At 38.1% G+C, this 24689-nt stretch overlaps 2 protein-coding genes across 2 annotated transcripts in view; both read left to right on the top strand.

Annotated features, from left to right (window-relative positions):
* The window catches only part of LOC128025907 (low density lipoprotein receptor adapter protein 1-B-like), a 137198-nt gene extending 114442 nt beyond the window's left edge, over nucleotides 1–22756 (top strand). Inside the window, exon 10 of the transcript XR_008186283.1 lies at nucleotides 22579–22756. The gene's annotated coding sequence lies outside the window, so the exon portion shown is untranslated. The remainder of the gene's footprint in view (nucleotides 1–22578) is intronic.
* Nucleotides 1–24689, top strand: part of LOC128025903 (collagen alpha-6(VI) chain-like) — a 168344-nt gene that overhangs the window by 42702 nt on the left and 100953 nt on the right. Inside the window, exons 38-39 of the mRNA XM_052612501.1 lie at nucleotides 2079–2720; nucleotides 3411–3501. Coding sequence (XP_052468461.1) covers nucleotides 2079–2720; nucleotides 3411–3501 — 733 coding nt within the window. The remainder of the gene's footprint in view (nucleotides 1–2078; nucleotides 2721–3410; nucleotides 3502–24689) is intronic.

Here is a 24689-nt window from a genome sequence, read left to right as displayed (position 1 = left end):
TAGAGTTGAGTGTCATCAGCACAGCAGTGGTATGAAAAGCCATGTTTCTGAATGACAGAACCTAATGATGCCATGTAGACAGAGAACAGAAGTGGTCCAAGAACTGAGCCCTGAGGCACCCCAGTAGTTAAATGTTGAGACTTGGACACCTCACCCCTCCGAGATACTTTGAAGGACCTATCTGATAGGTAAGACTCAAACCATTGAAGTGTGGTTCCTGAGATGCCATTTGCCAGTAGGGTTTATAGGAGGATCTGGTGATTAACCGTGTCAAAACCGGGGGCAAGTTGTAGGGTGATTAGAAAGGATGAGTTTTGAGACTTCTGCCTCAGAGAGTGAAGAGAAGGATGTAAATGAGTGTAAGTTTGCTGGTGATATGAGCTTGACTGATTGTGGTGTGGAGAATTGTGCACTATTGTGTTTAATTTTATTAATGAACAATGATGCAAAGTCGTCAGCTATTAGAGATGAAGCAGGAGGGGGAGGAGGAGGACAAAGAAGTGAGGAAAATGTTTTAAAAAGCATGTGAGCGTTAGATGAATTGTTAATTTTGTTATGGTAGTATGTCATTTTAGCAGAGGAGACATTAGCAGAGAAAGAAGATAGGAGTGACTGATACACAATAAGATCAGTAGTATTTTTGGACTTGCGCCACATCCTTTCAGAAGCTCTAAGCTTAGAACGGTGTTCGCGTAGAACATCAGATAACCAAGGGGCAGAAGGGGTGTTACGGGCTGGCCTGGAAGATAAGGGGCAAACAGTGTCTAAACAAGATGTAAGAGTGGAGCAGAAAGTATCAGTAGCAATGTTAGCATCCAAAGATGCAAACAGTTTAGGGGAAGGAATTGAAGATGAAACCATTGCAGATAGCCGGGAGGGTGAAAGTGTGCGTAGGTTACGTCGATATATGACAGATGGAGGGGTAAGTGATGTGTCAGGGATCATGTTTAGGTTAAGAGTGAGGAAGAAGTGATCTGACGTGTGCAGTGGAGTAACCAGAACATGATCAGCAGAGCAGTTTCATGTAAAATACCTAACTTTATTCAAATTCTAAGGGAACATTCATTCAAGGTCTAGAAATGCATTTTCTTTTAGTTATTATATCTTGAGCTTTGTGTTTTAGAATATGGTGTTGTGTGCATTGGTGTAGTGTTAGGGCATGCAGGGTATGCAGATACGTATGGGCCCAGGCAGTTTGGGGGCCTGCCGAGCTGGTGGGAACTTTTAACTGAAACGTGGGAAAGAATAGAGCCCTGCATTGGCCCAATCCATGTCAAAGAGCTTATGCAAATTCTCGGCCCAAGTCCAACTGGATGCCGTGTCTTTTTTTTCTCTCTCTTCCCCGTTACACAGCTATTAAAATAGTTTAGTTTTATTTTTTTAATGGCAAAGTGGTCATAATTTCTTTTTTTGTCTTTTTTTTGTGGGCTCAGGACTGACTCGCCACTGGTTGTGTGTCAAATTGCAAAAGATGCAAGATACGATTGTCATGCTCAGACATGTCTGTCTAGCCCATGTTTATGAAGAAAAACAATGAAAAAGAAGTCTAGGAAAATGCAGAAACACATCTGTGTGAATGTCCTCTAAGGCAGCAACTAAATGCCATAAAATCAATGGTGGACAAAGTTAGAGAAATGTTGATTATAAATGTAAAAATGGCATGTTATGACCAATATATGTGTGCATTAATCATTTTGTTTATTACAGAATTACTGTATGATATGTCAGCAAGCCAACTTCCTAATGAGAAGTCAATCCCATAATGAAGCTATGATGGCAGGCAAAGTTAGAAAAATGTTGGCTGTAAAACAACAACAACAAAAAACCTTTTGACCAATATATATTTGATTCATTTTTATGCTTAGTGTTGTGTAGTTATCTTAGCAACGTCAGCATGCCAACTTCTTATGTCAATGAGGAGCTCTTTTTGTATGATACACAGAGTTGCTGCTTATATCTAAAGTGTTCCAAATCAGTCATTAATGAGGTTCTATTTCTGTTAGGATGTGGCTTATGGTAGGTTTTGGATCATGGATGTCTTTAATTACATGCCAAGGTTTTTTATTCTCTCTTGCCAGATCGTTGTAACCCAGACCCAGTGTGTGGTGTAATTCTGCGGCCTCCACCTCTGCAGATGGATCTGGATCTGTCTGTGCTGATGGATGGGTCTGATAACGTGAACACTCAACACTATGCAAATATGAAGGAGCTTCTGGTGTCTCTGTTGGACCGGATCGATGTGAGCAGTGAACCGAGCAGAGCCGACAGAAAAACCAGGCTGTCCGTCTACCAGCAGAGCTCCGTTTATGGCTCATCTTACATCAACGAGGAGTTCAGCTTCACTAAATATAAAGATCGCAATATCATGAAGAGGCATATTAAAGATACAGTGAAGCAAGTGGGCGGGACATCCCATCCTGACTTTGCTTTGGAGTTGCTGATTACTAACGTTATCCTTAAAGTAGAAAGACAACGAAGCAAACGAATGGTCATGGCTGTTTTTGGTGAAGATTTTAAGCACAACAAAGCTCAGCTTGATTATTTGTCTAGACTGTGTAAGTGTCAGAATGTTGTGATGTTTATTCTCATGGCGGGACAGAGATTCGACCGGACACAGATGGAGGAGCTCACCAGTTCTCCTCTGGACCAGCACCTGGTGTTCCTGGATGACAGAGGTTATGGCACACGCTTCGCTTACGCCTTCCTGCATATGCTCCACAGTAAGAAATATTCATGGTTGTGTTTTCACAAGGCCGCTGTGAAAGATCCTGATCTGTTGTTGAAACTTGCAGACTTTTTCCTCTGAAAATCAACATATGCTCACATCCTCTTTCATCTAAATCAAAAAAAAAAAAAAAAAAAAAAAACATGCAGTAGTGTTTTTGCCTTTTTAAAACATTATTTTACAAACAGTCTTGTTTATTATTTTATTATAATTTTTTGATTTTTCATTTTCATTTAATTTTTTTCTGCAAACAATAGCCCCAAAACTCTCTACATTATTTGCTTTCTTCTTAAAATTAACAGTTGCTAACATCCTTTTTCATCATTTGCAAGTCGTGTTTAACCTACAATATTATTCATTAAATTAATATACTTTTAATTATTATTTGTTTTGTTTTTGTTTTCTATTTAATTTTTAGTTGTAGTAATTTTGATATAGTTGTTATTTGTCACTTCTGCTTACATGCTGAGTTATACATATTATTTTCAATTTAATTTTAGTTGAAATTTTAATAATTTAATTTTTCCTGTTTTAGTTTGTTATTTTAGTACTTCAAAAATAAGGAGCAAAGTAGAAAGTATGTTTAATGTTTTAATTCAATTTCACTTTTTGAGGGGGTGTGTGGCTTATTTTTCATTTCAGTTAACAATAATAACCCTGGTGTGTATCTGCTGTTGTTTTGCAGAAGGAATCTTACCCCAGTCATTAATACCTACTCCTGATTGTCGTGGGTTTGTGGTGAGGCCTGTTGGAACTGGACCACAACCCACAGAGAGGTAATGTTATTTACTAACCACAATCTTTAGACATAAAATCACAAAGGTTAGTGCATGGATTGTGTATTCTCAAAGCCATTTGGCTTATTAATCCAAAGGTTTTAGAGTAAAAATGTTTTACTGTTTAGAGTCTTTGAGCACTGTGCCAGAAATGGGAAACCTGGGCTTCATGAGCCATATTTTGTTTTTATTTGCACATTAAAATACAAATCGATGCTGCAATATTGAACAATAGTTAGCCTGTACAGGACACATTCTGTGCTTTTTAATGATATTAATGTGTCTAACTGTTTTTCAGTGCTATTCTGCCCACTGAAGCGCCCACCGAAGAGCCCACCGAAGAGCCCACTGAAGAGCCCACTGAAGAGCCCACCGAAGAGCCTTATGAAGAGCTCACCGAAGAGCCCACAGAAGAAACTTATAACTATTATGGAGATGAGCAAAACAAAGAATCATTCATTGAAGCCAGTCAATATGATGACACTGATCAATATAGAAAAGAGCACAGAAAGGACAAAAAGGACAAAAAGGAGCCCTCCAAGGCTAAAGGTGGTGAATCCAGATCTTACTGGCCAATTAAACCCTTGATTTAGTTTTTTTGGAGTTGCACGTATCTCTGGCATAGTACTGTATCCTCACTTACATTAAAAATGCACAAGCTTTAATGCTGTTTCTCTGACAGAGTTCAGTATTCAGTGCTGAAGGGAATTAGTGGAGTGTACTGTTTGTTTCCAACAGCACGCTGCTTCCTTGAGAAAGATTCAGGCCGTGTGTGTGGATCGTATATGTCCAGATGGTATTACAGCCAGCAAACTAAGAAATGCATGCGCTTCTGGTATGGTGGTTGTGGCGGAAATGAAAACCGATTCTTGACTGAGGATGAGTGCTTTAAGGAATGTGTGTCTACAGGTAAACTGACCAAACTTGATTACTGATATTTAGGCTGTTCATAATAAAAAAAAATTATTGATGTAAATTCTGATAATTTCCTAATTAATTTTTAATACAGTACAGACCAAAAGTTTGGAAACATTACTATTTTTAATGTTTCTTCTGCTCATCAAGCCTGCATTTATTTGATCAAAAATACAGAAAAACGGTAATATTGTGAAATATTATTACCACTTAAAATAATAGTTTTCAATTTGAATATACTTAAAAAAAATAATTTATTCCTGTGATGCAAAGCTGAATTTTCAGCATCATTACTCCAGCCTTCAGTGTCACATGTAACATCCAGTCTATCACATTATCATTTAGAAATCATTCTAATATTCGGATTTATTATGAGTGTTGGAAACAGTTCTGCTGTCTAATATATTTGATGAATAAAAGGTTCAAAAGAACTGCATTTATTCAAAATATATATAAAATATATATAAAAAAATTCTAATATATATTCTACTAATATATTTTCTTTACTATCACTTTTTATCAATTTAACACATCCTTGCTGAATAAAAGTATTGATTTTATTTAAAAAGAAGAAAAAAAAAATACTGACCCCAAATTACTGACCAGTAGTGTATATTGTTAATACAAAATATTTATATTTTAAAAGCATAGTTTCTTTTTTTTTTTTTTTACTTTTTATTCATCAAAGTATCCTTAAAAAGTATCACGTTCTGAAAAAATATTAAGCAGCAGAACTGTTGCCAACTTTGATAATGAATCATCATATTAGAATGATTTCAAAAGGATCGTGTGATAATGATCCTAAAAATTCAGCTTTGCATCACAGAAATAAATTATAATTTAAAGTATAATACATTTTAAAACAATTATTTTAAATACTAATAAATACATTTAAAAAATTATGTATTTTTGATCAAATAAATGCAGGCTTGATGAGCAGAAGAAACTTCTTTCAAAAACATTAAAAATAGTAATGTTTCCAAAATTTTGGACTGTACTGTACATATACTGTAATATTTTACTTTTACATATTGATTGAGTCATTTAGCAGACACTTTTATCCTAAGCAACTTACAAATGAGGCAATGGAAGCAATCAAAAGCAACAAAAGAGCAATGATATGCAAGGGCTATAACAAGTCTCAGTTTAATGCAGTTCACAAGTTTTTTTTAAATTATATAATACATAACTATTAATCAGACAGAATAGAAAAAGAATATAGAGCAAGCTAGTGTTAGAGGCCTTTTTTTGCTTTTCTTAATTGTATAATATATAATCTATAAAATACAAAATTGAAGAAAAATTAAATATAAGAACATTATAAAATATGAATTATTATTAAATATAAGAAAAAAAACTGTAAATTAAGTTTAAAAGGGCAAAAAAATTATAAAGAATAGAATAAGAATAGAGAGTGCAAGAGTTAAAGGGTCAAAAAAAGATGGAAGAGATGTGGTTTGAGCTGATCCTTGAAAATCGCTTGAATCGATTGAGTTGGGCAGGTCATTCCACCAGGAAGGAACATTTAATTTAAAACTTCAGTGAAAGTGATTTTGTCCCTCTTTGGGATGGCACAATAACGCAACATTCACTTACAGAACACAAGCTTCTAGAGGGCACATAAATCTGAAGTAATGAATTTAGGTAAAGGGGGTGCAGAATCTGTCACGTACGGGAACACAGGAGACGGAAGATCCAAGTGCAGTGTGGTTAAGGGTAATCCAAAACAAGGTGAAAAACAAGCCGGGGTCGTAACCAACAAGATCCAAACAGAAACAAACAAACAAACAAACAAACAGGAACAAGAACTGGAACTCAAGGACTAGGAAACGCGAGGAAACTAGGTGACGGAAAGTAAGGACTCCATGAAGACAGGAAAAGACTGGTTAATATAGGGAGGGTAATGAATATCAAGTGAAGACACCTGAGTGCAATTAACAGGTGTGCAATTACTGTGATGAAGGGACAAGGCTTGTGGAAATAGTAGTGCCTGCGGTGAGGTGCCTATGGGGAAGTGAGACCAGGAGGGAGGTTGATTGGTGGATGATCAGGGGGAGGGACGGAGGGCCAGGTCCATAGAGGGAAACAGAGAGAAGAGGGCAAAAAAAAACAACAACAACAACAAAACACAAGTCCAGGAAGGAGAGAAAGTTCAGTGGCCCAGGGCCGAACTGACAGGGCAGTAATCCAGGGTGGAGCAAGGTGGAACTGGAGCCATGCGGTTGAGTCAGGAACCCACCAGGGCGGCGCAGAAGACCACCACAGCCGTGCGGTCGAGACAGAAGCTCACCAGGGCGGCGCAGAAGACCACCCCATCTGTGCGGTCCAGACAGAAGCCCACCGGGGCGGCGCAGAAGACAACCACATCCACGCGTCCGAGACAGAAGCCCACCAGGGCGGCGCAGAAGACCACCACAGCCGAGACAGAAGCCCACCAGGGCGGCACAGAAGACCACCACAGCCATGCGGGCGAGACAGAAGCCAAACAGGGTGGCGCAGAAGACCACCACAGTGGGATCGATGATACATGAGAGCAAGTCTGGATAGGCAAGTCTGGAACAGAGAACATGAACAAGTTTAGGGTGGCCACGATAGGAACAGTCGAGCGCTCAGAGAGTTTGGCCGAGATGTGGAGAGGATCTGGTAGTTTAGCAGAGATGTGGAGAAGCTCTGGTAGTTCCGCAGACTTTAGACTGGATTCAGGAAGATCAATGGTAACTTGACTCTGCTCATGAGGATCATTGGTGACCTGACTCTGCTCATGAAGATCATTGGTGACTTGCATTTGCTCATGAAGATCAATGGTGACTTGACTCTGCTCATGAGGCTCATTGGTGACCTGACTCTGCTCATGAAGATCATTGGTGACCTGACTCTGCTCATGAAGATCAATGGTGACTTGCATTTGCTCATGAAGATCAATGGTGACTTGCCTTTGCCCATGAAGATAGTCGGTGACTTGACCTTGCCAATGAAGAACTCTGGTGACTTGACCTTGCCCATGAAGATCATTGGTGACTTGACCTTGCACATGAAAATCAATGGTGACTTGAATTTGCCCATGAAGAACACCGGTGACTTGACTCTGTCCTTGAAGATCACCAGTGACTTGACTTGACTCCTGGGGTCTAACTGTGGTAGTGCTTAACTCATGAGGGTCAACGGTGACTTGACCTGACTCTGGAGTGTCAACGGTTACTTGACGTGACTCTGGAAAGTCAACGGTGACCTGACCTGACTCTGGAGGGTCAACGGTGACCTGACTCGACTCTGGAGGGTCAACGGGAACCTGACTCAACTCTGGAGGGTCAACGGGAACCTGACCTGACTCTGGAGGGTCAACGTAAACCTGACTCGACTCTGGAGGGTCAACGTGAACCTGACTCGACTCTGGAGTGTCAACGGGAACCTGACTTGACTCTGGAGGGTCAACTGTGGCTGTCATCCCGTGTAGAGGCGCTGGACAAGCGGCCATCTTGTGCCATGACTCTGGACCGGCGGCCATTCTGGGCATTCTTGTGCTGTGGCACTGGGCTGGCGGCCACTTTGTGCTGTGGCGCTGGGCTGGCGACCACCTTGTGCTGTGGCGCCGGGCTGGCAGCCATATTGTGCAATGGTGCTGGGCTGGCGGTCCTACTGTCTGTAGACCCCGGTCTAGAGTGGCCCATCTCACCGAGAAAAACAGGTGTGGCTGAGTCATCCCACCGAGATCGATGCTGTAGGTAACTGGTGAAATCCCAAAAGTCCAGTATCTACAGCCCCTTCATCTCTCACCCAGGCAAAGGGTCATCCAGGCAGTCATTGAATAGGTCCTTCAGGGCCTTATCATTATACCCCATCCCCACTGCCATTGTCCAGAACGTTTGTGCCAAGCACCCCACATCACTCCCCTTTTGATGGAGAATGGTTAGGTTGGAAATTTTCCCTTTTATGGTGACCAATAGGGTTTACAGGATGCTCTGGTGGTTAAAATTGTGAAAAGCATTGGACAGATCCAGCAAAATAAGTATTGAAGATGTGGCGAGTATCCCGAGGGCAGATAAGCGTCGCCCTAGAAATGTCGCTCCTGAACTAATCACTGACCTTGAACACGTGGACATACTGATCAGTGCACCTGGAGCTTGTTTGCACAGCCTTTAAAGTTGGGAGAGAAAACACACTCAGGCAAGAAACAAACTCGGAAGAAGAGAGACTAATGTGTGTTTGCTCTCCACTTTCTTCCAAAGACGGACTGAACTTCTGGCCACTCACACCACTTTACAGAGGATTACAGACACTGCTGTCACTTCGATCAGAGTACATTCACAAGCGCCGTATTTGCACTTCTTTGTTAAATAAATTACACACTGAGATATTTTTGCTGTCACATATGCCTTCTGTGTCTGTGTCCTCATCCCGCTACAAAGATTAGGAATCTGCTCTTGTCAGTTTTAGGCTTCAACAACTGAGAGCTTGGCATTCTCTGTCCACTTCTGAAAAAAAAAGTGGTTGCTGTCGAGGAGGTTGTTCTGTGTGAGTTGTTCCTGGTTGAACACAACCCCCGCCCGCTCCCGCCGAATTTCTGACCATTACCGCCCGCTCCCGCAATGTATGTGTTACACTCCCGCCCGCTCCCACAATATGTATGTCGACTCCCGCCCACACCTGCAAAACTCTGACAATTTATTCCCGCACAATAATTGAGATGCATTGATTTTGTGTCTTCTCCCGTCCCGCAGGGGGAAAAAAACACGTATTTGTATTGATATTATTAAAGAGATTCATGGGGTTGTTTGTTTCGTTTCCCTGGCCTGCATGTAAAAAATAAAAAAATAAAAAAAGACAAAACACACAATACATTCAAATATAATTTCATTTTATATCAAAAACTTTGCACATAAAAATAGGCTGCTTTGCAAAAAATATACATAATATGATAAACTAGGCTACATGAAAAACAGTTTTACAATTATTAGCCAAATGTAGCAGGTATTCTGTTTGAAAAATACAAATAAGAATAAAAACATTCAAACTTAGGCAGCCTGCTCAATAACTGGCATCATCACGCCTCTTGACCTAATTAACAAATGGCAACGAGGGGCTGTGCTCAAAAAACAACACTAAAAAATAACATTAGGTTCTTTTCTACATCATCTATTGACATCTTCTCCATCATGTCGCTAGGCAACCTCCCTATCCCGCTGTGTTTTTTTTAGCCGCCCATTCCCACCCGCAGCAAAATTCAAACCGCCCTCTCCCGCGAGATTTGCGTTGGGTCCTGCGGGACCCGGCGGGACTCAATCCCAATGCAGCCCTCTATATGCAAGTACAACTGCAGGAGAAATGGCTTGAAGGAGATGAGATGGAATAGGGTAGGATGATTAGAAAATATGAGTTTGGAGACTTCTGCCTGAGAGTGAAGAGAAGGTGATGAACAAGTGTATGTTTATTGGTAAGATGTGCTTGACTGATTGTGGTGTGGAAAATTGTACACTGATGATTTTAATTTTATTAATGAATGAGGCAGTCATAAGCTGTGGGAGTTGAAGGAGGGTGAGGAGGATGACAAAAGAACAAGGAAAATGTTTTAAATACTATGCGGGAGTTAGACAAATTGTTATTTTTGTTATGAAAGTATGTCCTTTTAGTAGTGGAGACATTAGCAGAGAAGGAAGAGAGGAGTGACTGATACATATTAAGGTCAGCATGATTTTTTGATTTGCACCACACCTTTTAGCAGTCCTGAGCTTAGAACGATGTTCGTGGAGAACATCAAATAACCAAGGCGCAGAAGGGGTGGTATGGGCTGGCCTGGAAGACAAGGGGCAGATTGATGATGATGATTGATGTTTTAAATTGTATTTATGTAATTGCTAACCTGTTTGTACTGTATTTCGAATGATTTGTATTTATTTTAGCCCTACTTCCCTTTCCCTAAGTGGTTATTCCACTTGTTATTCCACTTGTAAATAAGAACCTGTTCTTAATGACTTTCCTATAAAAAATAAAGGTAAAAAAAAAAATCTAAGATGAAACCATAGCAGACAGCCGGGAGGGTGAGAGTGAGCATAGATTATGTCGAAAGATGACATTTGGAGGGGTATGTGTTGTGTCAGGAACTCTGTTGAGGTTAAGAGTGAGGAGGAAGTGATCTGAGGTGTGCAGTGGAGTAAACAGTGTCATGTGTAAATAGGGCAAGGCAAGTTTATTTACATTATTGTTCACATTTCGTACAAAATTGTAATTCATAGTGCTTTACATAAAATAAAGTAAAATAATCATAAAGAAATAATAATCACTAAAACTAAATTTTTAGATGATTTCAAAATGTATTTAAAATTAATTTAAGACAGTTAAAAATAGAAAATGATTATAAATACATAAAATACAGTGAACTCAGTTCAGACATCTCAGTGATCATTCAATAAATGCACAGCTACATGACTACTGAAACTAAGGTCTGTCTCCAGAATCACACCAAGATTCTTAATTCGATTTCTAGTTGTTTGTCCCCTAGAGTCAAGGTATGCATTCACCTTGAAAACTTCATCTTTGTTTCCAAATGCAATGACTTCAGTTTTCTGCCTGTTTAACTGAAGACATTTTTTGCTCATCCAACTGTTAATTTCAATGGAGCTATAGTCATTTGGTAATAAGGGTATCATCAGCATAGCTGAGAAATTTAATCTGTTTCTTTCTCATTATTTTACTTAGTGGGAGCATAGACAGGCTAAACAAGAGCTGTGCAAGAATTGAGCCTTGTGGGACACCGCATGTCATGGACATCCATTTAGACTTATGCTTTCCTACACTCACATAACAAGTATGACCTGAATCATTTGAAGAACCATCCCAGAAAGCCCAACCCAGTTGTCCAGTCTCTGTAGAAGTGTTATGATCGACAATGTGATATGCAGCACTGAGATCTAGTAGAACCAGCATTGATATTTTGCCAGAATCAGAAAGTAAGCGGATATCATTTATTATCTTAATGAGCACTGTCTCTGTGCTGCAGTCTGAAACCCGATTGGAAATTGTTGAGTTTACATATTTGTTCAGTTGATTAAAAACGACCTTTTCAGTAATCTCTCCTATAAAAGGAAGATTTGATATTGGTCTATAATTGCTCAAAATGGTGTTATCAAAATTGCTCTTTTTCAGAAGACATAGTATGTTTTTTATATTGCGGCCGAATCTGTCTGACCTCTGCAATACTTGAGGATGTGCTAATCGCCTTCCTGATATTGATGATCTTCTCAGAAAAGAAGGTAGCAAACTCATTGCATTTTCTGTCAGAGAGCATTTCACTGGGCATCTGACTTGGAGGGTTTGTCAGTCTCTCAACAGTAGTAAAAAGACTGTGAGTGTTGTCTAAGTTACTGTATATAAGGTTTGAGAAGTCTGTCAAGCTGAGGCTAGTTCCACATTGAAAGCATGAAGGCTTTCTTTATAGATGTTATAGTGCATTTCAAGTTTCGTTTTCCAACACATCCATTCAGATAAGGTGTGAGTAGCCGTAGTTAACACTCTCTTGAGATCAAAAGAGGCAAGCAGAGTGTGGAAGTCTGCAGCCTGAGGTTTATCTAGGTGGATGTTGAAGTCTCCAAGCATAACTAGTGGAGTACCATCCTCAGGAAAAGTTGAGAGCAGCACATCTAATTCATCCAAGAAGTTACCTTGTGGTCCTGGGGTATTTTAAAAGTGTAGCTAATAGTGACTGAATGTTAAGGACCTGTAAGTACCCAGAGAATGTAAAGGAATAAATTTCCAGTCATTAGAGATAGGCAGACCAGTACCTCCACCTCTTCCAGTCAGACAGGGACTGTGGGAAAATGAGAAATTATTGTAAAGTGCTGCAAGAGTAACAGTTTCCTCTGGTTTGATCCAGGTGTCTATCAGGGCCATTAGGATTAGTCTTGAATGACTAGCAATATATGTAATGAAATCTGCTTTGTTTACTGCAGACTGACAACTCTAGAGTCCAATAGAAAGGAAGTAGTGTATTAGTAGACATAGGCAAAGTACACAGGTTGTTAGGATTGCACTGCCTACAGTATGTTGTGTGATGCGTGGTACAGTAGTAATAGTAGGGCTATAGAAACATAGAGTAAGAGTTGGTCATTAAAACTGAAACAGAAGTGAAGCCAGGTGTAGAAGAGAGGATGAATCAAAAGCGATACTTATGTCCCTTGCCGGTGACCCTGCATGGTGGAGTTGCATGTTAGAGTCAATGGTCTTTACACCCTTTGGTCTTCACATGACAGCTGCTGTGGTATAATAACTATTTTATACCTGTTTTACAAAACAGAAATTTAATTCAGCTGAACGCACTTTACTGTTTATCACAACAAAGGGCAAAGCAAGCACAATGTTTAATGCACATATTGGATGTTTTATGTACTGTAGGCCATTTACCTGTACATAGTTTTGAGATTATTCAAATTTCTTCCACAGAATCTGAAAATCTTCAACAGGATGATTCCAGTTTCAAGGGTAAAAGATACATTTACTTGATGGATATGCAGTAGACTACCACTGTTTTTATTTAAAGCTAATTATAACTTCTATAACCTAACCCAAACCATAAAATCTTTCACATTTTTAGAGTTAAATCAATTTCATCACTTGGAAAAAATGGAAATGCATATGAGAAGCATCCTTGATTTATTTAAACAATCATGTAAATCAAGTATAAAATTATTGCTTAGCACAATATGCATGGTAAAATGTGCAAATATCAAAAGTGTGACTATTTTAAATGGCTTCAAACTGATCAGCCTAATTTTCACTGGGTGTAACTTAAAACCTTTTTTTCTATCTTCTTTCTGCTTATAGATGTTTGCCAGCTCATACTTGATGCAGGAACTTGCTCAAACTTTTCAGTGAAATGGTACTTCAACGTCAGCAGTGGTGAATGTGTCCAGTTCTGGTATGGAGGCTGTGACGGGAACAGCAACAGGTTCAACACTCAGGAGGATTGTGAGATTCGCTGTCTCAGGGCCAAAAAATATCTCAAAACATCTAAACAGTGATACAGTTGTGGTGAGAATTGTTGGCACCCTTGGAAAATATGAACAAAGTAACCCGTGGAAATAAATCTGTATTAATCCTTTTGATATTTTATTTTAACATTTTACAAATATCTACGTTTTAATTGGAGAATAAGATTTTTTTTTTTCTGTTGGTATTTGAATTTATTACTTTTTCATTACAGGGATGCTTTTTCACCCCTGTGTGTACCAAACCCATCTCGATTCAAACTGCTAAAATTCTTATTTTTAATTGAAACTGACCATAAAACCCAGTACCGTTTGAAAATCCAGAAATGTCTGGCTAGTGAATATGCTGGAGATTGTACTTGGATGAGAGCATTTTTGTTTCTTGATTTTTATTATTGAAACCCTCCCAAACAATGTGGTGCTATAGGTGCTGTTTGTTAGATTTTTTTTAATGCTTTCTGACCCCAAGGCTCAGTTATTTTCTGTAACTCTTTAGCTGTGGTCCTTGGCCACTCAAGCTATCCTCCTCAGCTTGCATTAAGACAGTCTAAAAACACATCCTCTTTCATAATTTTACATTTTTATATAACTTTAATGCTCTATCAGAGCACTGCCTTTTGACTGAATTGCTCATCAACTTTTATGATGGCTGTTGTTTATTGATTATTATTCAATAAATAATATTTCATTTGCCATCTTGAAATGGTCTGTGTCGTCATTTACTATAAAAAGTTCCCAAGATGCCACAACATTGCACAGCATCTGGTTGTAATATTTGCCAAATTTAAATTCACAAAGAAATATGATAATCTTTGATTGTTAAAAATGTGTTGGTTTATGTTTTAATATGTATTAACTCAATATTACAGGTTTTATAAACTCTGGTAACTTTTGAATGTTGAGTTAGCTAATGGTTTCCTCTGAAATTGTGTTAGTTCAGCAAAATCATCTGTTTAAGTTTATTGCAGATATAGATATTCATACAAGCCTATAACTACAGTTGCATTGCAGATGCACAGGCAACTTGCTCTCTAGTGTTCACAAACTGGTGTTTTGAGTGTTCCAATATGGCAGATTGATTATGTAGTGGCAAAGAGCATCTTATTAGGCATCTATCCACAGTATACACATATATGATTTGTACTTTTAACTACACCTTGTAATGCATTGACCAGCATTATGCTGGAAAATCCCTTAACTGTTGAAAGGATACTACAAAAAAGATTTGGCTTTCCTCAGTGGACATTCAAACTAATGTTTTATTGTGAATACGAGACTGACCTGAACAAGGAATGCTGTATCCTACTGTATGTAGGTAATGGGGGAAAAACATTGAACATACACGTTCAGGAGGCGGTTGGCATCACTGAACTGTGACTGGGTGGAGATGGTAGGAAGTGATGATGTATCCTAAATAATCCTAAATGTAACTGGAAGCCAGTGTAAGAACCTGAGGACTGGTGTGATATGATCAGATTTTCTGGTTCTAGTCAAAATCCTGGCAGCAGCGTTCTGGATGAGCTGCAGCTGTCTAATGGTCTTTTTGGGAAAGCCGGTGAGGAGCCCATTACAATAGTCCACCCTGCTGGTGATAAAGGCACGAACAAGTTTCTCCAAGTCTTGACTGGAAACAAAACATCTAATTCTTGCAATGTTTTTTAAATGATAGTATGCTGATTTAGTTACTGCTTTGATATGACTACTGAAACTAAGGTCTGTCTCCAGAATCACACCAAGATTCCTGGCTTGATTTTTAGTTGTTTGACCCCTAGAGTCAAGGTATGCATTCACCTTGAACACTTCATCTTTGTTTCCAAATGACTTCAGTTTTTTCCTTATTTAACTGAAGATAGTTCTGGCACATCCAACTATTAATTTCATCATTGCATTGGCAGAGGGAGTCAATGGGGCTGTAGTCATTTGGAGATAAGGCTAGGTAAATCTGGGTATCATCAGCATAGCTGTGGTAGGCAATTTGGTTCTTTCTCATTATTTGTCTTAGTGGAAGCATATACAGGCTAAACAAGAGCGGTGCAAGAATTGAGCCTTGTGGGACTCCACATGTCATGGACGTCCACTTAGACTTATGCTCTCCTACACTCACATAATAGCCTCTCCCTTCTAAGTATGATCTGTACCATTTGAGTACCATCCCAGAAAGCCCAACCCAGTTTTCCAGTCTCTCTAGTAGTATGTTATGATCGACAGTGTCAAACGCAGCACTGAGATCTAGCAATACCAGCACCGATATTTTGCCAGAGTTACAATTTAAGCGAATATCATTTATCATCTTAATGAGTGCTGTCTCTGTGCTGTGATGCGGTCGGAAACCAGATAAAAAATTGTCCAGGTATCCATTTGAGTTTAAGTATTTGTTTAGCTGATTAAAAACTACATTTTCTATAATTTTGCCTATAAAAGGAAGATTAGATATTGGTCTAAAATTGCTCAAAAGTGTGTTATCAAGATTGGTCTTTTTCAGGAGGGGCTTAACAACTGCAGTTTTTAGGGAGTTTGGAAATGTCCCAGAAAGAAGTGAGGCATTCACCACTTCTAAGAGATCTGCTTTTAAAGGTGCCATATGCAAAAATTTAGGTAAAAATATCCATAACATGACCTACACGCATCAAAATAATGAGAAGAAATAAGGGCGATGATGTCATTAAAAAATGTCAAGTTATAGTGCTGCAGAGATATCAACCTTAATTAGCATTAGCATTACTAGCCCCGGCCAGACAGGTGTCGTAATACCAGTTTCGGCCATGGGAGGTGGTATGCGGGCAACATAACCAACAGCCAACCTGCAATACACGAATAACTTGCACGGCTTCTGGGCGTGCCTGAACCTAATGTCAATCATGTGGAAAGTACAGCCCAGTACTTTCATTGAAAGTTCATTGAGCATTTCAGTTCAGGGAAGAGAGCGCCACCCGCTACAGGGAAACAACCGCGCTCGGAATCACAAATCAAATTAACATCTACACTGCTTTTAATCGCTGGAGACAACTGATTCACCTGAAAGAAATGAGGTTCGACTCCGAACATGCAACATTTCTTTTGGATTGGTAAGTAAGATGCTGTTAGTATTTCGCTAGAAGTTTGTTTTATATGTTTGTGTATTTGTTTTCGGGAAGTTATAACCTAGAAATGTATTGAAGGCTGTTCGATAAACGTGCTAATGTTAGCGATGGCTAACCGTAGCTGCGTTTGATAATTAGCTAGCTATAACTTAACGTTACCCATTGTTTTATTTCATAAGTAACCTGCTCTGTATAGTCTGTTGGTCTCCGTGTCCTCTTTGCTTCGTGGTTTTTCTGTGCGTGAAAAAATTTATGTGTGGCATGAAAGCGTGTGAAAAGAGTGAATTGCGTGTGTCTCACGGTGAATGCTTGAGAGTTGGCACATTATTTCCCAAGAAGAATAAAGGACAGGTTGATTATTGCTGTTTAGTGTTTGTATTAATCTATGATGTGTCCCTGTTTACATACAGGGACATAAAAAATGAATTAAAAGTGATACGTGGACCAAGGTGTCTGAGATTGTTCATTTTAAGTAAAGGATCCTAATATTTCGTCCACAACAATATTTAATGAGGTTAACTTATAACTCCTTATGGTTAGTCTGCACGAGATCAACAAGCTTGTTTGCTTTGCGGCCGCTTTAAATACAAAATAAGCATTCGATCTACGTTAGAGCATCTGAGCGCTCACAAATCTTTCTGCAGCGTCGTGAGCAGAGCGGCAAGAGCGATTTTTGACGCTCTCGACGCCGGCGGTGTGAACGCACAGTTAGGCTTCGGCTATGGCTGTAGTGTTGTTGTTGTGAAAGTAGGGGCGGAGCATAGAGACTATGCCATTTCTCGTTTGTTACTCTAGAGTAGACCAATTCACTTTATTGAGGCATACTGCCCCCATCTGGTATGGAATGTGGAGTATGATTTGATTTTTTTTGCCAAATATTACAGATGGCACCTTTAAGCAGTCAAGCACACTTTTGAAAAAAGATGTGAAGTGTGTCAAGACAACAGGTTGACGATTTTAGTTGCTGCACTGTAGTTGTTGGTAATGTTAGAGCATTAGACCATTGATAAATTTGGACAGGTTATTTTTTTAATTCAGTAATCTTTATTACTGATTTTTTATTATTATTATTATTATTTCTTAAAAAAAATAGTTTCAGTTGACAATAACTACACTGTTAAACGTTGTTTGGTTACACACTAATGTTTGATACTTGGGAAAGTTAAAAAACGTAAAAAAATGTATTTAGTCTTACAAAGAAATAGTTCTTACAGCCGTTTAATCTTTATTGTCAAGAGATCTTCTCGGTTGATCTCAGCTGATCTTGGCGAGTTGGCTCATTTTCTCAACATTAGCCCAGCGGTAACTTTTGACTTCACTGGCTACTCAATAAACTCCATCAGGACATTAAAAAAAAGAAAAGAAAAAAGGTTGATAAAAATATCACAAGGTGGAAGTTCTATAATGGCAACAGTGAACCGAGACATGCTGACTAAACATGCTGCCGTTTGCTGCTTCTGTTTTCTCACACTGATGTTGTTTACTTCCTTCAGCCGCAGTCTGAATAGTTTTGAGTCCAACACAGGTAAAGATGTCATTCACCTGAGCTGTAGTGAAAGGTGCCTGTCTCGTCCGTCATAGTCCACTCTTTCACAAAACCATGATCATTCACAACAGTGTACGACTGTAGTCCAGTTCTCCATCTGTAGCAGGTCACGCATGTTCCTTCTCACAGCTCAAAACCCTGTCCAGACACCCGTTCTTTAGGGTTCTTTGCCAAGAGTCATAGAAACATCATTTGAATTCATCTTCATATTTTCCTAGTTAAGTTGGCTTGAGAAAAAACTCCTTCTTCTTCTTCTTCTTCTTCTTCTTCTTCTTCTTCTTCATATTATTTTTCTGACAGCAAATTTTTTGACACTAACTCCTCCTATACCGTTCAAGCTACATACTCCAAACTCGGGTCAGACCTTCATACTGTTCTGTCTTGGTGTGCTATATCTTTTCAGACTGGTTTGAGTTACAGTTTTCTTAAAAATTAATAATAAAACTCATAAAAATCCCATAGACTTTAATTGACAAGATGTTCAGATGACCCAAGCTCCAAATCCCATTAGACTCAATCAAGCTTTGATCATTTCTAGCATGCGATCATGCTAGCAACATGCTAGTCGCATGCTAGAAAAATGCTAACAACATGTTAATCATGCTAAAATCATGCTAGCAACATGCTAATCAAACTAGCAACATGCTAGTCACACGCTAGTCATGCTAGAAACATGCTAGCAACATGCTCAATATGCTAGCAACATGCTAGTCGCATGCTAGTCATGCTAGAAACATGCTAATCATGCTAGAAACATGCTAGCGACATGCTAGCAATATGCTAATCATGCTAGTAACATGCTAGCAACAATGCCAACATGCTAATCATGGTAAAATCATGTTAGCAACATTCTAGTCGCATGCTAATCATGTTAGAAAAATGGTAACAACATGCTAAACATGATAGCAACATGCTAGTCAAATTATAGTCATGTTAACAACATGTTAATCATGCTAGAAACATGTTAGCGACATGCTAGCAAAATGTTAATCATGCTAGAAATCAGTCGTCAGTTTCCCGCCACTGCTTTGTCACAAACTCTGTTACTATGAACCTTATTCTGGATAGACGCTGTATTTAAATGGATAGCTCATCCAAAGATGTCAGTTATGTCATACCCTCAAGTTGCTGCAAACCTGTATGAGTTTCTTCTACTGAGCACAAAAGAAAATATTTTAAGAAAGTTGGTAATCGAACACTTAACGGTAGCCACTGACTTCCATAGTATGGAAAATAAATACATAAATACAACTTGCTGTCATTATTTATCTCCTTCATGATCTTATTTGATCAGTGGAACACTTTTTACTTTCATTAAAGGGGGGGGGGGGTGAAATGCTATTTCATGCATACTGAGTTTTTTACACTGTTAAAGAGTTGGATTCCCATGCTAAACATGGACAAAGTTTCAAAAATTAAATTGTACGTTTGAAGGAGTGTTTTTGTTCCAAAAATACCTCTTCCAGTCTGTCACAAGTTTCGGAAAGTTTTTTTTGAGTATGGGTCTGTGTGACGTTAGATGGAGCGGAATTTCCTTATATGGGTCCTAAGGGCACTTCTCCCCGGAAGAGTGTGTGCTCCCGTATAGCAGAGGACTGAGAGCAGAGACATTCACTGATCAGAGTAAGAGACCGAATTGTCACAAAAGAAGTGTGTTTTTGGTTGCCAGGGCAAGACAACCCTGCACAGACAACCAAAAAAAAAAAAAAAAAAAAACAGCATTAAGGGACCAGTGGATGGAGTTTATTTTTACAGAGCATCAACGGAGTTGTGCAAGTGTTTTTGTTTGTTCCCCTGCATTTCGAAGATGCTTGTTTTACAGACAAGGCCCGGTTTGATGCCGGATTTGCACATCGTTTATTTCTTAAGGATAATGCAGTCCCAACGAAAAAGGGTCACGATCGTGTGTTGGAACCGCAGGTGGTTAGTAAAACTGCTTCAAATATCTCTGTGTTGTTAACTTAGCTATCGTCACGTAAGCACATCAAGTAAACAACATGCGATGTTGGCATCAAACTGCACTTTCCACATGTACAGCTTAAAAAAAAAAAAAAAAAAAAAGTTGCTATATGTCAAATCATTTTTTTTTTTTTTTTTTTTGCAGTTTCACAAGTCAGTTGAAATGAGTAGAACAGACAGGTGTTCTTACATAACTTTCGATATTTATTGCACGTCAAAAGACAGCAAGAGTTTTATCCTGCACTTCAAGTATCATCTTTGTAAGAAAAGTGTTTTTGGCCACTAGCTTTGTAGATGCGTGTGTCACACATTACATGTATACATGCACGTTCTTGCCTTTGACCACAATGAAGTTGAAGTAGCGCTTATATCTCCACGGATCTTTCATCGGATTGCTCCTGACTTGCCATTTATGCTGCTGCTGCGAATCTGTGCTGTTGTGTGTGTGTGTGTGTTTGTTTGGCGCCGCTGGCGCGTGTGCCGGCATGTGTGTAAAAACACTGGCTCTGATTGGCTACCATGAAACATATGACTCTGCCTTAGCTAATCATAATCGCTTATCTCGTTTCTAACCCACCTCCTCACTCGCTGTGTGAGCCAGGGGTGCGTTCGGATTGCATAGTTTATTAAATCAATGCATAGTAACGCACCGCATTTAACTTTCATTAATGGTAACGGCGTTGTAACGACGAGAAAAGTAATTAGTTAGATTACCCCGTTACTGAAAAAATAACGTCGTTACCTAACGCCGTTCTTTTAAACGCCGTTATTCCAAACACTGGTAATGTCACAGCTTCCAAACGCTCTCAACGCAAAAGCCTACTCGCACTCGTGATTCTTTAGCTCCGCCCACACGTCACGCCTCCAGCCGGTCGTGTTTTTCCGGGAAAAATCGGTACAGACTATCTTTCTCTTATAAATATAATAAAACTAAAGACTTTTTGGAGTTATGAAGGATGCAGTACTACTCTGTAGGTACTCAAAATTAACAGGATATTGAGTGAAAACGAGCATTTCACCCCCCCTTTAAGAAAGGATGCATTAAATTGATAAGAAGTGACAGTAAAGACCGTTATAATGTTGCAAAAGATTTGTATGCTGTTCTTTTGAACTTTATATTCATGAAGAATCCTTCAAAAAAATCGTATCGTTTCCACAAAAATATTAAGCAGCACAACTGTTTTCAGCATTGATAATATTCAGAAATATTTATTGAGCAGTAAATCAGCATATCAGAATGATTTCTGAAGGATCATTTGACTGAAGACTGGAGTAATGATGCTGAAAATACAGCTTTGGGTCACAGGAATAAATGACATTGTGAAATATATTCAAATAGAAAACAGTCATCTTATGCAGCCTTGGTGAACATAAGAGACCTCGACTAAAGTGAACTGAGGCTGTGTGGCAGTGTTACCGTAGAGACGTTACTCTTTTTGTTCATGCCAGCTCGCCAGAGGTTTGATTTCACATCATGTGAGAGTCTCTGTATTTAGAGGAGTCAAAAGCAAAAGACATCTATATTTTTTTTTTTTTGCAGCTTATAGACTTCTGTCTAGGGATGGGAATCATAAGGAATGTAACTATTCCATTTTCACTTTATGATTCAGTTAACAATTATTTTAGTACGTTTAGAGGAAGCTGATGTTCTAAAATTTTAAGATGACTTCAGTTTGATTATTTCTGAAAGATTCATTAAAAAAACATCAGTCCACAAATCAGACTGATCACTCAGCATGGGTTGCAATGCAAGACATATTGCCAATTTATTTGATTTATTTGATTGTTAAAATTAGCAAAAATAACTTTTTTTGTGATTCCTAACCCTACATATGAAGTATTTCTGCAGACACCATCTGTATATTCTTTTAATATTATTTGTTATTGTAGTATTTGATGTTTTGAATTATTAGTTGAGGTATTAATATTCGATTTTCAGTTTCTTTTTCTATTTAGTTGAAGCTGTCAGTAAGTTGTCAATGAGCCTTTACCATTTTTTATATATTATTAATGTATATATGTTATCTACATATAATCATATATACATTTAGATATTATATTATATTATATATAAATGTTTTTTTTCTTCTGCTGAGCGCTGTCCATTCATACAAGTAATACACTTATTTTATCATGTCTTTAAAATGTAGTGAAGAACTCCAGTTCAGGGAGAAGTTTACCATGCATATTTAAAGTGTTGTTTTTCTGGTGTTTTGAACATGTATTCCCGGCTCTCTAACATGATCTGAACCGCTTCTGATGTTGTAGAGCTGTTTGCTGCCCTGTGTTTTTCGGTTTAACTCATTCTGTTTTTGGGTTTTTCCACAGATGACAAAAGCAATACAGAATATATATATATCTTTTTTTTTTTTTTTTTTCAAATGACTAAGTATATTGACATTTAACATTTTCTGTTACATCCCATAAGTTTTTTTCTTCTTCTTTTTTTTGTAAATGTATATATGAATATAAAATATATGTGTATGACAATAACTATATATGTTTTTCTCATTTATTATTATTATTATCATCAATTAAATTTTTTATGGATTTGGTTGCTGAGGCTAGCTTTCCTCTTCCTAATTTCCCGATGTTTGAGGTTTGTGTGGAGTTGGATTGTGTTTTTTAAGTGGTGATGGTTTTGTATAGACCAGTTGTCTGCCTTCAGATGTGTGAAAATGGATGGCAAACATTACAGCATACAATAATGAAAAAAAAAAAACTTTTTAAACGAGAATCTTATTTTTTCTATTAAAATGTATTTTTGTATTCCTCTCTGCGTCTCAGCGCTCATGGTTTCATTTCAAGTTCTTTCTGTTTATATAGTTCATTCTTCACCGGGCTATACCAATCCAATAAAGCACTGAGGAAGTAAGTCACAGTATTATAATTACTTTAAAAAAAACTGTGGTATTACTATCATGGTAGTGTCTAAAAAAAGCAAAAACATTGTATTACCGTGGATGTCTATGGTATGTTTTTATTGAAATACAGATCTATTTTGTGTAACATGTTTCCCTTTGCCCTACAATATACTTGAATTAATTTCAGGTTGAATCTAAGTGCAGAAATATATTATTTACCTGTCCGCTTAACTTTTGTTGAAACATGATCATCATAAATAAGCAATGAACTGATATTTAACACTGTGGATTTGACTGAAAAATTCAATTCATTAGACTTCATAAGTAAAACATTTTTGTCAGGAAATTAAGATTTATTTTGTGGTAAGTAATCCAAATATTATGTTTCATATTTAGATTTTCTTTTTGTGGTTTCATTTCAGTGGCTATGCAAGTCAGTCTTCAAGTTTTAATGAATAGACGGCGCTGTCACGTAGTTTTCACAATCATTTATTAATATTCATGCCTCTTACTTTTGAGTAACAAGTTACTTTTTCAGTACTTTTCAGTTTTTCGCTCGCTGGTCAGAATAGACCTACCACAGTCGTTTGAGGTTGCTGGAGATGGTATAGTTTGTTATTTTATTTTTTATTTTTTGCTAATTTTATTTTCTTTACTATTGTAATCGTCTCTGCACACCTTGAGCCAATCACTGACAGTTATGTAATTAATATTCATGAGGTACACGTTTTTAATAGTAGGATTCATAAATAACTATATTTTTATATCATAAGTTCGGTCATCTTCACTTGCGTAATTCTAAAATTATTTTAAAAAATGTGAATAAAATTCAGGTTGTATTTTAAAAAATCACATGTTCTGGTTTCCAGCCAATCAGAAGACGAAGTGTGGTTGGCAAATTATGAATGTCAGGTGTAATCCGCAATCTGAAAGTCGAGGATGGATTTGATTAACTGAAGTTAGATTAATAGCACTTCGAAACTGAACATTTTATTGTATCCGACAGGTAAATTTTCTAAGTTGTAATCTGCACTCAATTCTTTAATTTTCATAATTATCATCTTAGAAAACAGTGTGTTCGAGGGTTTTTACAAACTCATTGCACGCATTTCACCAAAACCCGTTTTTATGTTGTTTGAAAAACGAAGATCAATTGTTTGCGAGTTACTTGGGCAAGTATTTATTTAAACCATTGTTTGTCCTGATGCATTTCTTTGTTTGCATAAAAAGGAAGTATTAAATATGCATCAAATTGGTTTTTGGGGGGTCAGTTTGAATTAATGACCCCATCCAATCAAAATGGAAATGTCTGATTTATTGATAAACAATCTTTCTCAGGTGCATGCCCTCTGGCCAAGACAGTTTTATGTCTCCTGCTTTTATATAGCTGACCAGACACTCCTTTTTCCCTCTTTCAATCCTGACTGACTCCAGTTAAAAAAAAAATATATGTCTGATTATTCATCTTTGCATTTAAAACCACTATCAGGATATTCACACATGGTGTTCTCCAAACAGCAGTACAATGCCATCAGCCCTTTTTACAACATACAGTTACACATTTCCCATAAAGGAGCCAGAGCACGTAAAAGACGGCTGGATGATTCCTATTTCGATGAGACCTGCGAGACCCCCCTGAAAAGAAAATTTTCCCTGGATCAGGGATGCTTTTCTGTGGACGTCCTAACTGGTGTCCAGGAATGGAGACCTATGCAGCCATTAAAATCAAAAGCCATCACACTGCCTCGGTCAAAGGTCAATCAGCCTGTGACCCCTGTTGTGTCCGTCCCTCTGTCCAAGTGCAAACAGAACTGGATAGATCAAGGTCGGGAGAGCTGGTCTCCCT

Source organism: Carassius gibelio, chromosome A13, assembly GCF_023724105.1.
Source record: "Carassius gibelio isolate Cgi1373 ecotype wild population from Czech Republic chromosome A13, carGib1.2-hapl.c, whole genome shotgun sequence".
NCBI classification, from domain to species: Eukaryota; Metazoa; Chordata; class Actinopteri; order Cypriniformes; family Cyprinidae; genus Carassius; species Carassius gibelio.
This window is presented reverse-complemented; position numbering and strand designations above follow the sequence as displayed.